Source organism: Jaculus jaculus, chromosome 6 (genome assembly GCF_020740685.1).
Source record: "Jaculus jaculus isolate mJacJac1 chromosome 6, mJacJac1.mat.Y.cur, whole genome shotgun sequence".
In the NCBI taxonomy this organism is placed as follows: domain Eukaryota; kingdom Metazoa; phylum Chordata; class Mammalia; order Rodentia; family Dipodidae; genus Jaculus; species Jaculus jaculus.
Genome location: NC_059107.1, coordinates 91481942 through 91496011, shown reverse-complemented (window position 1 = coordinate 91496011; position 14070 = coordinate 91481942). Strand labels below are relative to the sequence as shown.

Genomic DNA, 14070 nt, shown 5'->3' with positions numbered 1-14070 from the left:
TGGTGGCTCATGCCTTTAATCCCAGCACTTGGGAGGCGAAGTAGGAGGATCACTGAGACTACATAGTGAATTTCAGGCCAGCCTGAGCTGCAGTGAAACCTTACCTCAAAAAAAAAAAAAAAAAAAAGTGTCTGTAGACTTTGCAAGCAAGTGCCTTCTCTCCAGCCCCATAATCACACTCTTAAGAAGCTATGTAACTTGGCTTTAGCACTCTGGAACTTAATATTCATTATCTTCTACTTCTTCACAGCCTGTTTGATGCTGTTTCTTCATTAATTCGAAATAAGATCCACAGGCTGCCAGTTATTGACCCAGAATCAGGCAACACTCTGTACATCCTTACACACAAGCGAATCCTCAAGTTTCTCAAATTGTTTGTAAGTGCTCCTCAACTCACACCTTATTTCTCACATACGAGCTTGGAGGTTATATCCTAAAAGCCAAACTCTTGGTTCTTTTTTTGATTGTTTTTAAAATTTGTTTTGCTTTCTTTGTTTTGGTACTGGAGATTAAACCTAGGGCCTCATGCATGCTAGGCAAGTGCTCTATCACTGTGCTGCACTCCTGTATTTCCAGAAAGCTGATAGTTTTTTCCTCAGATCACAGAGTTCCCAAAGCCAGAATTCATGTCTAAATCTCTGGAAGAGCTACAGATTGGTACCTATGCCAATATTGCTATGGTCCGCACTACCACCCCTGTCTATGTGGCTCTAGGCATCTTTGTACAGCATCGAGTTTCTGCCCTGCCAGTAGTGGATGAAAAAGGTAAGAGATTGGGCAAGGAGAAGGAGGGCTCCAGGAGATCCTGCTTTCCCCTCAGCTCAGTTTGGAAAGCAATTTAATGGGTTGGGGAAGCCATGCTGCCAGATCCTCCTCATGAGTTGCCTCTCAACCCTTAGGGCGTGTGGTGGACATCTACTCCAAGTTTGATGTGATCGTGAGTGACTGTGGAGGGCCTGGGAGGTAGGGAAGCAGGGAGGGGGTGTTGAGATGTGGAGAGGGAGCAGAAGGAGGCATCTCTTCTGTGACCTGCTGGTATTGAACAGTTCCAGGAGGTGGTTTATGGGCTGGGCTGAAAATTATTCTCAGTAATTCAAGTGAGGTTGGGTTGGCCCAGGGTTTGGGGATGAGCTTCCTTGTTACACTGCAAGCCCTTCCTCTCTCTTTCTCCCCAGAATTTGGCAGCAGAAAAGACCTATAACAACCTAGATGTGTCTGTGACCAAAGCCCTACAACATCGATCACACTACTTTGAGGGTGTTCTCAAGTGCTACTTGCATGAGACTCTGGAAACCATCATCAACAGGCTGGTAGAAGCAGAGGTAGGTAGGACAGCCACACCAAAGGAAATTAGGGGAGTGGTCTTGAGAGAGGGATTTGGCAAGGAGGGTAGGGACTGAGGGGCTCGCCCTAGCTTAAACTGACACTAAACATTCCTCCTTGTTCTGTGCCAGGTTCACCGTCTGGTAGTGGTGGATGAGAATGATGTGGTCAAGGGAATTGTATCCCTGTCTGACATCCTGCAGGCACTGGTGCTCACAGGTGGAGAGAAGCCCTGAGCACAGGAAGGGTCCAGCAGCCCCAGGGGAGACACCACCTTTTGCTGCCTGCCAAAAGCTCTGGGAATCGGATGAAATCCTGGGAGAACTGAGTTTGTTCTCTTTCAGGAACCTGCTGCCTGTGAGCTAGGGAAGACATGAGGGAAAAAAAAGAGAAAGTATTTTTAGCTGCCCTTTCCCTCACACATATACTTGAGAAAAACTTTAAGCCTAGCCAATCCTGCCCCATGTTCCCTTAGTCATAGCCCCCTTTTGGGTGATCCATGACCTCTGTGCTCCTCCGGCAAATTCTGATCTCTGAGAGATCCCTAGACTTCACCCTGCCTTTTGTCTTTGTCTCTTTGCTGACTCTACCTTAAGATAATAGCACACTGAAAGTCTTCATAAAAATGTTTTCATTCATCCTGTTTTGTGCTGTATGGAGGAGGCTGAGTCCATTTGTGTCCATTTCTTCCCATGATTCAAGTGGGGAGGTGCACTTTTGAGTTCCTGTGCAGGGTGCATATGAAGGTAGATGATTATGTGGAGGAGGAAAGAGTGATTAACAGAGATTATTGCTTTTCATGGTGAGTCTAATTAAACGACAAGGTTGTCATCATGGTATTGCAGTGTTTTATTTGTACAGTTGATAGATAGTTCCTCCATTCTTCCTTGTAGTTTCTTCAACTCATTAACAACAATAATAATACACACACACCGTTCCAGGCAACATTTACATGCTTTAACTACACAGATTATGTATTCCTTACCCAAAATATATGGGACCATAAGTGTTTTGTATTTTAGAGAATTTCGGGGGTTTTTGTTGTTTGTTTTTCAAGGTAGAGTCTCACTCTAGCTCAGATTGACCTGAAATTCATCATGTAGTCCCAGGCTAGCTTTGGACTTATGGAGATCCTACCCCTGCCTCCCAAGTGCTGGAATTAAAGGCATGCATTAATATACCCAGCTTTCACTTTTTTTAAAATTTTTATTTTATTTGAGAGACAGAATGGGTGCACCAGGGCCTCCAGCCAATCCAAGCAAATGCCAGACTCGTGCCACCTTGTGCATCTGGCTGACATGGGTACTGGGTAATTGAACCTGGGTCCTTTGGCTTTGCAGGCAAGTGCCTTAACCATTAAGCCATCTCTCCAGCCTATCAATTTTTAAAAGTATTTTTATTTTATTTATCAATTTAGAGAGAGAGGCAGATAGAGAGAGAGAATGAGCATGCCAGGGCCTCTAGCCACTACAAATGAATTCCAGCTGCATGTGCCACTTCATGTCTCTGGCTTTGTGGATCCTAGGGAATCCAACCTGGATCCTTTGGCTTTGCAGACAGGTGCCTTAACTACTAAGCCATCTCTCAAGCCCTCAATTTATTTTATTTTTTTATTTTATTTTATTGGAGACAGTTTCATAATACACACCAGACAGGCCTCAAATTTATTATGTAGCCCAGTCAAGCCTCAAACTCACAGCAATTCTCCTGTCTCAGCCTTCTAAGTGCTGGAATTATAGGCATGTGCCATAACACCTGGCTCAGATACCAGATTTTTTTGAGTAAGGATATTTAAAATCATAAGAATAATACTAGATAATATTAGTATCCCAATTTTAACAGAATTTTAGAAAGTGAGCTATAGACTCAGCAGCTAGCTTAGCTCCAAACAGCTAGTAAAAAGCAAAGCTAGGGCTGAGGAGATGATTTCATGGTTAAAGGCACTTCTTGAGCCAGTCCAGGCTCAACTCTACAATACCCACATAAAGCCAGATGCACAAAGTGGTGCATGATTCTGGAGTTCATTTGCAGTGGCATAAGGCCTTGGCATACTCAAAGTGTATGTCTGTCTTTGCTTGTTTTTCTCCTCACCAAAAAAAAAAAAAAAAAAAAAAAGGTCTGGGGAGATGGCACAGCTGTTAAAGGCCTTTGTATGCATAATCAAATGTTCCAGGTTTGATTCCCAAGTAAAACTAGATGTACAAAGTGGTACATGTATTTGGAGTTCCTTAGCCCTAATTTGCCCATTCTCTTGCTCTTCATTCTCATTGCAAATAAATAATCTTATCGGGCTGGAGAGATGGCTTAGTGGTTAAGCACTTGCCTGTGAAGCCTAAGGACCCCCGTTCAAGGCTCAATTTTCCAGGACCCATGTTAGTCAGATGCACAAGGGGGTGCACGCATCTGGAGTTCATTTGCAGTGGTTGAAAGCCCTGGCGCACCCATTTTCTCTCTCTGCCTCTTTCTCTCTCTGTTACTCTCAAATAAGTAAATAAAAATGAGCAATTTAAAAAAATAATAAACTTACTTTTATTTTTTTGGTTTTCGAAGTAGGGTCTTGCTCTAGCTTAGGCTGACCTGGAATTTACTATGTAGTGTCAGGGTGGCCTCAAACTTCTGGCAATCCTCCTACCTCTACTTCCTGAGTGCTGGGATTAAGGACATTCACCACCATGCCGGGCAGTATTTCACTTTTTAAAGATGTATTTATTTTGCTTTGTAAGGTCTTTTTAAGGGTCTTGCTCTAGCCCAGGCTGAACTGGAATTCACTTTGTAGTCACAGGGTGACCTCAAACAGCCAGGTGCTGGAATTTAAAGGTGTGTGTCACCAAGCTTGGCTTAGACTGGATTTTTAGCCCACAAATTCCTTACCTTTATTCCAAGATAAGAATGGGCTCAGAGTTGGAGGAAGAACAAGATTTTGGTTACCCCATCAGGCCCATTATCTGCTGAAACTACATGGACTGTAGCAGTGGCACCATATACCATGATGCCAAGTCCTGGGTACCATTTCACCAGTTTTTCTGTACAACACAACTTCCCATCTTAAGTCAGGAGCCATTTTTTGGCGAGTCCTTGGCTCACCCACCACTGTGCCTATGCCTTCTTAGGAACCTCCTGCTGCACCATATTGTTTCTTCCAAAGCAGACTTCCTGGTGGGCCGCAGGGAAGCTGGGCACCTGGAAGTGCTTCTCAGAGCTTAGCTTCCAGTGCTGCAGCATGGCCAAGCCCCTGCTTCTGTGTTCACCCCTTCACAGCTCACTCAGCACATTCCCAAGCTTGAGGGAGGAAGGCTTCCAAGCTATTAGAGTATTTTCTGAGGAGTGCATGGTGAAAAGGGCAGCTGTCTCGTCACCGTCCTCAAGGAAGATTTGTTTAGGGAGGAGGTAAGGACTTTAAAAAGCTGTGGAACTCTAGTAGAACCCAAAGCTGAATGACAGTGCTTAGAAGCCATCATCAGTGCAGCTGGTAGGTACATGGGAATAAGAGGGAGAGGTGGATGGAACAAGGGATGTCTAGGTTCTCTCTAAGGTTCAAGTTAGGGGGCAGGAGGCCTGGGTTTTATTATTTCTCAGTAAATCCTGCCTTTGCCCCACAACAATCCTGGTCCCTAACCCCTCTAAAAGGGCCTATACCCAAATATTCTATATAGTTTTAACAAATTGGGAGCTCTTGCTTTCCCATTTCCCCCTAAAGCCCCACCAACCAGTCTCAGAGTCTGAGGATGTAACTGAAGTGGAAAAACGACAATTTTGAAGCTCAGCGCCTACCTTCTATTAAGAGAGGCAAATGGTCCCTTCTTCCTGAGGAGCCATGTCTGCCTTCTTTGTCCCCCCTCCTTGCACCCCTCCTCACATCCCTTTCTTCCTTTGGAGCTGCTGCCATGGTTGCCAAGCATGGTTGCTATGTCTCTGCACGGAAGGGTTGGCGTGGGTTGTGCTGCCACTAACATTACCATGGTGAATCGGGACACTTGGTATAGGCTCAGGGGGAGGGACGACGTGGATGTAAGCAACAACCCCCAGGTGAGACTGAGTGCGGAAGATGAACTCCCCTTCAGACAGGCTTAGTGAACTAGGCATAGTGGCGGTTATGATGGAGAACCCCACACTGGGAAAGAGAAGCCACTTTTATTATTTTAGTTGCTAGGGGATTTGGCTTTGCCAAGGAAGCACACCAGTCTTCCTCCCCCCCCGCCCCATGTAAGTGTGCAAGGGTATATAAGTAATCCGTCCTCCATAAGGTTGAGCAGAGCTGTGTGGGCACAGAACCGTGCAACCCCAGAATCCTGGCTTCTGGATTGGGGGGGTGGGAAAGGGCCTGCTGCTGGTTGAGGGGAGCTCCTGGGTGTCCAAGGACAAATATCTAGAATGGGAGCAGCTCAGGTGGCCAAGACTGACTGTGTGGCCACTGCTGTGCCAGCAGTAGTGAAACGGAGAGTAAAGGGTGCAGGAGACACCGGTTTTTGAGCTTAGGGGAGCAGCTGTCCCCCAGAGTCTCACAAAAGCTTCCTAAAAACGACCGCCTCCTCTCCTCCGCTTAGAAGCTAGTTACTCATCTCTGCACCCGCACCCGAATGCCACTGACGCTAAAAATAGCGCCCCCAACTGTGGGTCAGCCCCTCCTGCACCCCAAACCCATGGAAACCAGCCGAGTACCAGGCAGAGCCATTGAGTTCTACTCTCACCACTCCTGGTCAGGTAAAGGAGTCCAGGCAGGAAGTCAAGAGGTGGAACCCCAGTGGCCAATCTGACAAGCAGGAGAGCAAAGGGTTAAATCGGCCAGGAGGATGAAGAAATGGGGGCTAGAGTAGGGGACACTAGAAGCTTGGCAAGAACCAGAAGTCCTTCCCCCACGCTCTCGCACCCGAGCGGGTCCCATGAGGCTTGGAGGACAAGAGCTGTGGGAAGGGGCGTCCAATCCCAAGCCCCAGGGGGCGGCCGTGCACATGGGGGAGGTAGCATCCGCGGCGTGTCACATGCGCGCGCGCGCACACACACACACACAGACAGGCACACACGTGTGCCTGGGTATATATAGTTCCCAGTCTCTAGGCCAACCGCTCTGCAGTGGGCGCCGGCTCCCTGGGCTGGGAGGGGGCTCACGGGGCGGGTGGGAGGGTGGGGGGCCGGGGTGGGGTGGGGCAGGATGCTGGATGGCCCGCTCTTCTCCGAGGGGCCCGGCAGCCCCCAGGAGCTCCAGGATGAGGAGTCTGGCAGCTGCCTCTGGGTGCAGAAGTCCAAGCTGTTGGTGATCGAAGTGAAGACTATTTCCTGTCATTACAGTCGCCGCGCCCCTTCTCGACAGTCCATGGACGTCCAGGCCATCCACTGGGCTCCCAGGCCCCAGAACCGCACGTGAGTGAAAGGAGTGAAGGGGAGCCGGCGGTGGGGCGGGGAGTGGGGTTCAGACATCCCCACAGACACCAGCAGGCAGTGGTTCTTTCTCTTCCCGTGCCTCCCTCTCCCACTCCTTGAGGGCTGGGGCCTGACTCATTGAGCGCTGTTCTGGGGGACAGGAGCGGGAGCGGAAAGGGGTGCGAGGTGAATTAGGGCAGTCGCTGGTAAAGTGTGCGAGGAGTGTCATCTCCACTTCAGCCCTAACACAGACGCACGTGCACACACTCACACCCACACGAACCCTTCACCACGGCTGCCCCTGGTGGTCTCCGGGGCTCCCAGCGTTCAGGACCCCGGCACCCTCCCTTCCGCCGACTGCTTACCTGGGTTCCCGCTCATTGTTCCAGGTGTCGGCCGCGCCAGGGATCCCCTGAGCCGCCACCCCGCCGACCCTGGGCCTCCAGGGTGCTGCAGGAGGCCACCAACTGGCGGCCGGGGCCCCCAGCCGAGGTCCGAGCCCGGGAGCAAGAGAAAAGGAAAGCGGCATCGCAGGAGCGGGAGACCAAGGAGACCGAAAGAAAAAAGCGCAAGGCTGGAGGGGTCCGACGGAGCCCCCTGGGGCAGCCCCGCCCCGAGCCCCGGAACGCCCTACGGGCGGCCCAGTCTGCGGGGCTCCCCGGTCCCGCGCGAGTCGACCGCTCGGGGCAGGTGGCCCGAGCGTCCCGTCCATCCGCGCCACCGCACGGTGAGCCCCGGGCGGCGTGGGCGGGGCCGTGGGGAGGTCGGAGGCCGGGCCCCCCCAGCTACGAGGCCCACCTCCTGCTGAGAGGTGCCGCCAGCACGGCCCCGAGACGCCGCTGGGACCGACCACCGCCCTACGTGGCTCCTCCTTCTTACGAAGGCCCCCACAGGACCTTGGGGACGAAGCGAGGCCCCGAGCCCTCCCAGGCGCCCGCCCCATCCACCCCAGTTGTCACCACGACCAGGACAGATGGTGGAGGTCGTCCAAAGAAGAGGCTGGATCCTCGAATCTATCGGGACGTCCTCGGGGCTTGGGGTCTGCGACAGGGGCGGGGTCTCTTAGGAGGAGCTCCGGGCTGTGGGGCGACCGGAGCGAAGCCGGAGCCCAGCCCGGGGGCTGCGGAGAAAAGCTTGGGCCTAGCTGCTGCTGCTGCTGCTGCTGCTGCTCCTCTCCACCGTGGCAGCGAAGGCCGTTCCCAAGCCAACCCCACCGGGAATCCCGGCACAGAGCTAGCGCCTGCGGCTGGGTGCGCGACCACGGTTCAAAGCAGCCCCCCGCGTCCCGCTCCCAGGGCCAGGCACCACCTCCGGGGCTCCAGGGAAGGGAAAGAAGGAAGAGAACAGATCTGGCGTTCCAAAGGTTGGATTTCTTCCCCTAAAAAGCAGCCCAGGCATAGCCAGACCCTCCCCAGGCCCTGGGCTCCTGGAGGCACGGGATGGAGAGAAATCCTGGGTCCTAGACAGGGAGCAGAATCCGAGACCCCGGAGGTCTGGAAGGAGACCCGACGCGCCCACACCCTTCCCCGCACTTCCCGGGGTCCGGCTCGTGGAGAAGGCATTTTTGTAATTGACGCCACGTGCGTGGTGATCAAGTCCAAGTATGTTCCGACCGATCGTACCCAGCAGGCGCAGCTTTTGCCCTCTGGGGAGCCATGCATTGTGGGCGACGGCCCCAGGCCACCCAAGCCCTGCAGGGAGGGCGAGGGAGCTGTCGTCTCCCCCTCCGTTCCCCAAACGCTACCGTGGAGCGATGGCGATTCCCACCCTCCGGGCGCGGGTCAAGAGCGCGAGGTCGCAGGCGGAAAGCCAGGGGACGCCCGCAGTTTAGGGCTCCCGGTCAGAGAAGGAAACGTTCGAGACCCCCCCACGCAGCCGGGTAGCCCGGAGCCCCCAGCCTCAGTCCCCGCGGCCCGGGGATGCGCGGGCGGCGTGAAGGGCTGGGAGGCGGCGGGGGGCCCGCGGCGCGCGGCGGGGGCCTGGGCGCGGACCCCGGGGCCCTACGCGGGGGCGCTCCGGGAAGCCGTGTCCCGCATCCGCCGCCACACGGCCCCGGACTCGGACTCCGACGAAGCTGAGGAGCTCAGCGTCCACAGCGGCTCCTCCGGTGGAAGCGACACAGACGCCCCTGGCGCCTCCTGGCGGAGTCAGGGGTCCCTGCCCGGAGTCGGGGACGCGCGGCCCGGGGAAGGCGGGAAGACCGCAGACGTGCTCCGGGTCTTCAGTCAAGCCCAGGAGGCCCTCTTCTCAGCGAGGGACGCCAGGGAAACTCCGTAGGGAAATAGGGAGAGGCGCGGAGAGATGCCCTGTTCTTGTACCTGTGTGTCCCGAAGCCCATTCATCCTTGGACTCACCGCCCCCTTTCTTCCCCACAGGCTACCTTTGCTCCTCTTTTCCTTCTCTCCCTACCCATACCCGTTCCCGTGAGTGAAACGGAAAGGAAAAGAGAGGGAAGAGGGAAAGGAAAAAGGCAGCGTTGCCGATTCATGGCTTTATTTCAGGGAGGGTGAAGATGAGCAGTGGATTTAACTCCTGTTGAGTTCAGGGCATACACTAAAGTTTTCTCAGGAGCGAATGCACTAGGTATGGAGCCCAGCAAAGAGGCAAGCAGGAGGGCAGAGATGGTGGTGGCCATAGGAAAGCTAAGGTCCCAGCAGGGTCTCTGGGCAGGAGGGAGAAAGTAATGGAGAGACTTTGGAGCTATTGAGAGTGAGAAAGTGGCAAAAGAGTTCTTGGCAAAAAGAGGAGTGGGTTCAGAAGGAAGCCGGAAGAGCTCGCTTTGGTTACTCCAAGTCTTGAGTTTCAATTCCATCCTGCCACACTGACTTGCTGGTTGGCCTTAGACCAGCCACTTTCCCTCTCCAGGCCTCAGGACTTCTGGTACATAAAATCAGGGAGTTTTATGGACCATCTTTCTGTCTCGGGAGTTTTGGGGTCTTTGGGGGAGCTCCATCTCATACTCCTCAACAAGCCAAGAGATTTGGGGCTAAGTGAACAGAAGCTGAGAGGGAGCCCCTTGTCACCTGCACTCTCCTCGATTCCGGAGACTTGCAGAAGGTCTAGGTGGGAAATCCCCGCCTCCCAGGTTCAGGTGGGTTTTCCCCGAGGCAGGACAGGATAGTGTGGCCCTGTCACGGTCCCTGGCCTGTGGTGGTCCGAGCTGGGGAGGGAAGGCAGCCAATGAATCAGCTTGGGACCTCTTTAGGCCGTCCCTTTTTCCTCCGCCCCTGTGTCCCACAGTGATACTCTGAGGCGTTACCATGATTCCCCACTCAGGTGACATCGTCCACCCGACAGGACCCTGAGAGTTTCTGCATCTCTTCCTCCAGAAAATGGCCGGGCGAGAAAGGAGGTTGGTCCCAAGAAGCTTGTAGGTGTGGGGTGTGATACTCGCCATAGCCACTGTGGGGCGCGCGCAGGTCGCAGATTTCCCCAGTTGCTGGTGCCCGAGTTCCCCCCAACCTCCCGATGCCAGTCAATTGGATCCATAGTTACCGCTCGCCGGTCCTCCGCCGTGCCGCCTCCAGGCGCGCTCCCAGGCCTCTGGAGTGAGCAGAGCCCCTTTGTGCTCACCCACAACAACCAGTTTGAGACTGACACTCAAGTCTTTTTTTTCTCTCCGACCCTAGGCACTTCCTCTGTGTCTGCCATTTACTAGCCATGTGACCTTGGCCAAATCACTTCACCTCCCTGAGCCTCAGTTTCCTCATCTGTCAAATGGGGTTTATAATAAACACCTACCTCGCAGGGTTGTTGTGAGGATTTAATGCGGTAATGTATATAAAGCTCCTTGCACAGTGCCTGTCACTGTAGGCGCTTAATAAATCTAAGCTTCCCTTACACAGCTCTGGCATCTTCCTTTTTCTGACCCCTCCCCACGGTGTCCTTCCCCCAGGCTGTTCAGCTCCTTCCCGCTCTTGTGAGGGGGAGGAGGACTCCTCTCTGGTGGAAACTCCTCCAGGCCCATCCTGTCTCCCTGTCTGGGACTATCCCTTCTTTGACCCCCTGCCGCACCCCTACCGGCTCTTCCCACTGCCCCCAGCTCACTCTCGCCGCCCCCCATTCCGGGCAAAGGCTGAGTCAGCCCCGGTAAATATAGCCACTGCCTGGGCAGGCGCGGGGGCTTCGCCTAGACTCAGTGGCCAGGTCCTGGCCAGCTTCTGTCCCCACTCCTGCCACTCTGTGTTCTGGTCTTCACGCTTGCTCTCAAACCACTAATGGTTTTAGGCTTCAATTATCTTGCCTGCACCAAGGGAGACACTGGACAAGACGCAAGAAGGGGCAGGGCTGCCTGGAGGCCACTGACAACCCTGAGCCTGAGGCTGGCCTTGCTTCAGCAGATAAAAGTCTCCCCTTCGGGTTACCCAAGCTAGAAGAGAACACTGGTCACTGCTCTCGGGAAGACCCACGTGCCCCTGTGAGCCTGGCTAAAACCTACACGGTCAGATCTCCAGTGGCTCTGGAGGAGGCGGGCCACCTGGACAAATATCAAAGATCCTAGATCCTATGTCTGTCTCCCTTCCACTACAGTTCTAACTGGCAGTTCTAAACGCGACTGAGCAATTTACTGAGAGCCACTAGGAACAAGGGTCTGGACTAGACTACAGGGAAGAGAGGAGCCGAGGCCTGCCTGGCAATGGGGTGAAGGTGAAAATACACAAATGATAGTACTGAACACTTTAGGTTAAGAACTGTAAGGAGGGACTGGAGAGATGGCTTAGGGTTAAGGTGCTTGCCTGCAAAGCCTAAGGACCAGGCTTGATTCCCTAGTACCCACATAAAGCCAGATGCACAAGGTGGCACAAGCATGCAGTAGAGTTCATTTTCAGTGGGTGGAGGACCTGACATGCCTATTCTCTCCCTCTTAAAAAGAAAAAGAAAGAAAGAAAATCCCCAAATGGTCTGGTTTGTCTGCCATTGAGAGGGCATCCAGACAAATTTCAGAAGATCAGACAGTAGTAAAAACTTAGGCCAGGAGACTTGTGCATGGGACCCTTGGCTTGAAAACAGGTGGGCTTCAGGCTAGGATGGAGGGACAGCCAGGGCAGTGGTAAGCAGAGCACATGATGATAAGCTGAGGGGCTCCAGGATCCTGGAGCTGATAGAGGAGGGAAACTACAAGGAACAGTGGAGGACTGGCCAGTAGAATTGGGTTCACTGGCTGCCTGAGCCCCTTTGAGAATTACACGCTTAAGCCCAGTTTCTATGACTCATCCACACTGCCACCATTATTGGGGAACTGAAATAATCTTGTGTTTAAAAGAACTGGTTTAAATGTTGTCTTTATTTGGTTCAATAGTTGTGTGGCTTTGCACAAGTCACTTATTCTATGTTGCAGTATCTTCGTTATAAAATGAGGTGATTACTCGTGTGGTGGTGTATATCTGAAACACCCAACCTTCAGGAGGCTAAGGCAAGAGGTTCATGAGTTCAAAGCCAGTCTGGGCTACATAAGTACATTTGAGGCCAACCTGAGCCACATAGTGAGCTAGAGGCAATCCTGAGCTATGTAGCAAGATCCTGTCTAAAAAAAGTAAATTATTTAAAAGTGCTTTTCTCTGGACATGGTAGCGCACACCTTTAATCCCAGCACTCGGGAGGCAGAGGTAGGATGAATGCCGTTAGTTCAAGACCACCCTGAGACAGAGTGAATTCCAGGTCAGCCTAAACTAGAGTGAGACTTTACCTCGAAAGAAAAAGAAAAAAAAGTGTGTTTCTTGAGCTGGAGAGATGGCTTAGAAGTTAAAGCATTGAACAGCAAAAGCCAAAGGACCTTGGTTTGATTCCCCAGGACGCATGTAAAGCCAGATGCACAAGGTGGCACATGCGTCTGGAGTCTATTTGCAGTGGCTAGAAGCCATGACATGCACATCCTTTTTTGTGCTCTCTCTTCTCAAATAAATAAATAAATATAAAAGTATCTTACTTATTTGAGGGAGAGAGGGAGGCAAATAGAGAGAGAATAGGCATACCTGGGCCTCTCTCCGGCCCACTTTTTCCAGCTTTCTGTTAGCTAGTCTATAGGGAGGGGATTTTCAGCACAGCTCCAGCTTGAATTCTCAGTGACCTTGCAGCCCAAGCATGTGGAGTCGTCAGCAATAATTACACACACACACACAGCCAGGCATGGTGGCAAACACCTTTAATCCCAATACTTGGAAGGCAGGGGTAGGTGGATCACCATTAGTTCAAGGCCACCCTGAGACTACATAGTGAATTCCAGCCCAGCCGGGACTACAGCAAGACCCTACCTCAAAATAAATAAATAAATAAATAAATAAGGAGCTCCAAGTTCAGTGAGAGACTCTGTCTCAGGGAAAGAGCAGTAGAATAGATCACCTGTTGTCTTCCTCTGGCCTCTGCATGCATGGAGTGTGCACACACATACTACATACTGCACACAGAGACATATTTAAACAGCTCTTTTATCTGGGCATGGTGGCACACATCTTTAATCCCAGCACTCAGAAGGCAGAGGTAGGAGGGTGGTTGTGAGTTTGAGGCCAGCCTGAAACTACATAGTGAATTTCAGGTCAGCCTCGGCTACAGTGAAACCCTACCTTGAAAAAGAAAGAAAGAAAGAAAAAGAAAGAAAGAAACAAAAAAGAAAGAAAACAACAACAAAAGCACTCTTCTCACAGAGTTTTTGAGATTAAATGGTTCACTACATAAAATAAAACAATGCATGGTATATAGTATGTGATACATAAATAATAGCTCTGATTTTAGAGTTATTTCATTAATAATAGGATGTGGGGACAAGAGAAAGAGGGGAGAAACAGGCAGTAGAGGCCACAGGCACATCAAGAGAATCTGAGTGTGGGGCTGGAGTGATGACTTAGTTCAATTCCCCAGATCCCACGTAAGCTGGATGTACATGGTGGCACATGCATCTGGAGTTTGTTTGCAGGGCCCTCGTGTGCCCATTCTCTCTCTTGCTTTGTAATAAATACATAAACATAAAATATTTTTAAAAATAAAAGATATATAAGCCCTTCCCTGTATACAGGAAGCACTCAAGTGTTTAAGGTATGAGAGCAATACACTCCTCTCGGTGTGTCCTCCATCCTTATCTGAAGATAAAGTCAGAACCAGCTGCCAAAATTCTAGGGGAAAAACGAAAAAGAAGGGGAGGAGCAACTGCAGGTTTGGGGGCCAGCCCGTGGTAAGTATCTTAGGCTGGCCCCACCTTGCCCTGTGGGTGGGAGGCTGGAGGCTCCCTGCTGTGAAAATGACTTCTAAATATGGCTGTGTCTGCTAGCCAGCAAGCCACTTGACAGAGGCCACAGCCACCACCCCCTTCCCTGGAACAGCCTCAGTGATCAGGAAGATGGACAGCAGTCTCTGGAGGAGCGCTCAGTTTGGGGCAGCAGACCTTAGGTTAACACA

General features: G+C 51.9%; 2 protein-coding genes across 7 annotated transcripts in view; both read left to right on the top strand.

The window, feature by feature from the left end:
• Prkag1 (protein kinase AMP-activated non-catalytic subunit gamma 1) overlaps positions 1-2162 on the top strand; it is a 31398-nt gene extending 29236 nt beyond the window's left edge. For all 3 annotated transcript variants that reach the window (XM_045153259.1, XM_004668572.2, XM_045153260.1), the window contains 5 exons: positions 251-377; positions 600-765; positions 900-937; positions 1176-1322; positions 1455-2162. In XM_045153259.1, coding sequence (XP_045009194.1) covers positions 251-377; positions 600-765; positions 900-937; positions 1176-1322; positions 1455-1559 — 583 coding nt within the window. In that variant the 3' untranslated portion in view covers positions 1560-2162. The remainder of the gene's footprint in view (positions 1-250; positions 378-599; positions 766-899; positions 938-1175; positions 1323-1454) is intronic.
• Positions 2163-4683: 2521 nt separating this feature from the next.
• Positions 4684-10521, top strand: Ddn (dendrin). 4 transcript variants are annotated; one of them, XM_045153602.1, is made up of 3 exons: positions 4684-4792; positions 6610-6681; positions 7071-10521. In XM_045153602.1, the coding sequence occupies exons 1-3, from the start codon at positions 4758-4760 to the stop codon at positions 8956-8958; spliced, it is 1995 nt and encodes a 664-aa protein (XP_045009537.1). In that variant the 5' UTR covers positions 4684-4757; the 3' UTR covers positions 8959-10521. The 4 variants fall into 4 exon arrangements, 3 of the variants coding, with proteins under 3 accessions (XP_045009537.1, XP_045009538.1, XP_045009536.1); XM_045153603.1 differs by having other exon boundaries at positions 4691-4710; XR_006637811.1 differs by lacking the exon at positions 4684-4792 and having other exon boundaries at positions 6464-6681; positions 7071-10033; positions 10311-10521.
• Positions 10522-14070: the final 3549 nt, after the last annotated feature.

What these genes read in the sequence shown, in the direction of transcription:
- Ddn (XM_045153601.1), top strand. Translation starts at nt 6,473, where the DNA reads ATGCTGGATGGCCCGCTCTTCTCCGAGGGGCCCGGCAGCCCCCAGGAG. An exon ending in CCCAGGCCCCAGAACCGCAC is followed by an intron (nt 6,682 to 7,070) that starts GTGAGTGAAAGG and finishes TCATTGTTCCAG; the next exon opens with GTGTCGGCCGCGCCAGGGAT.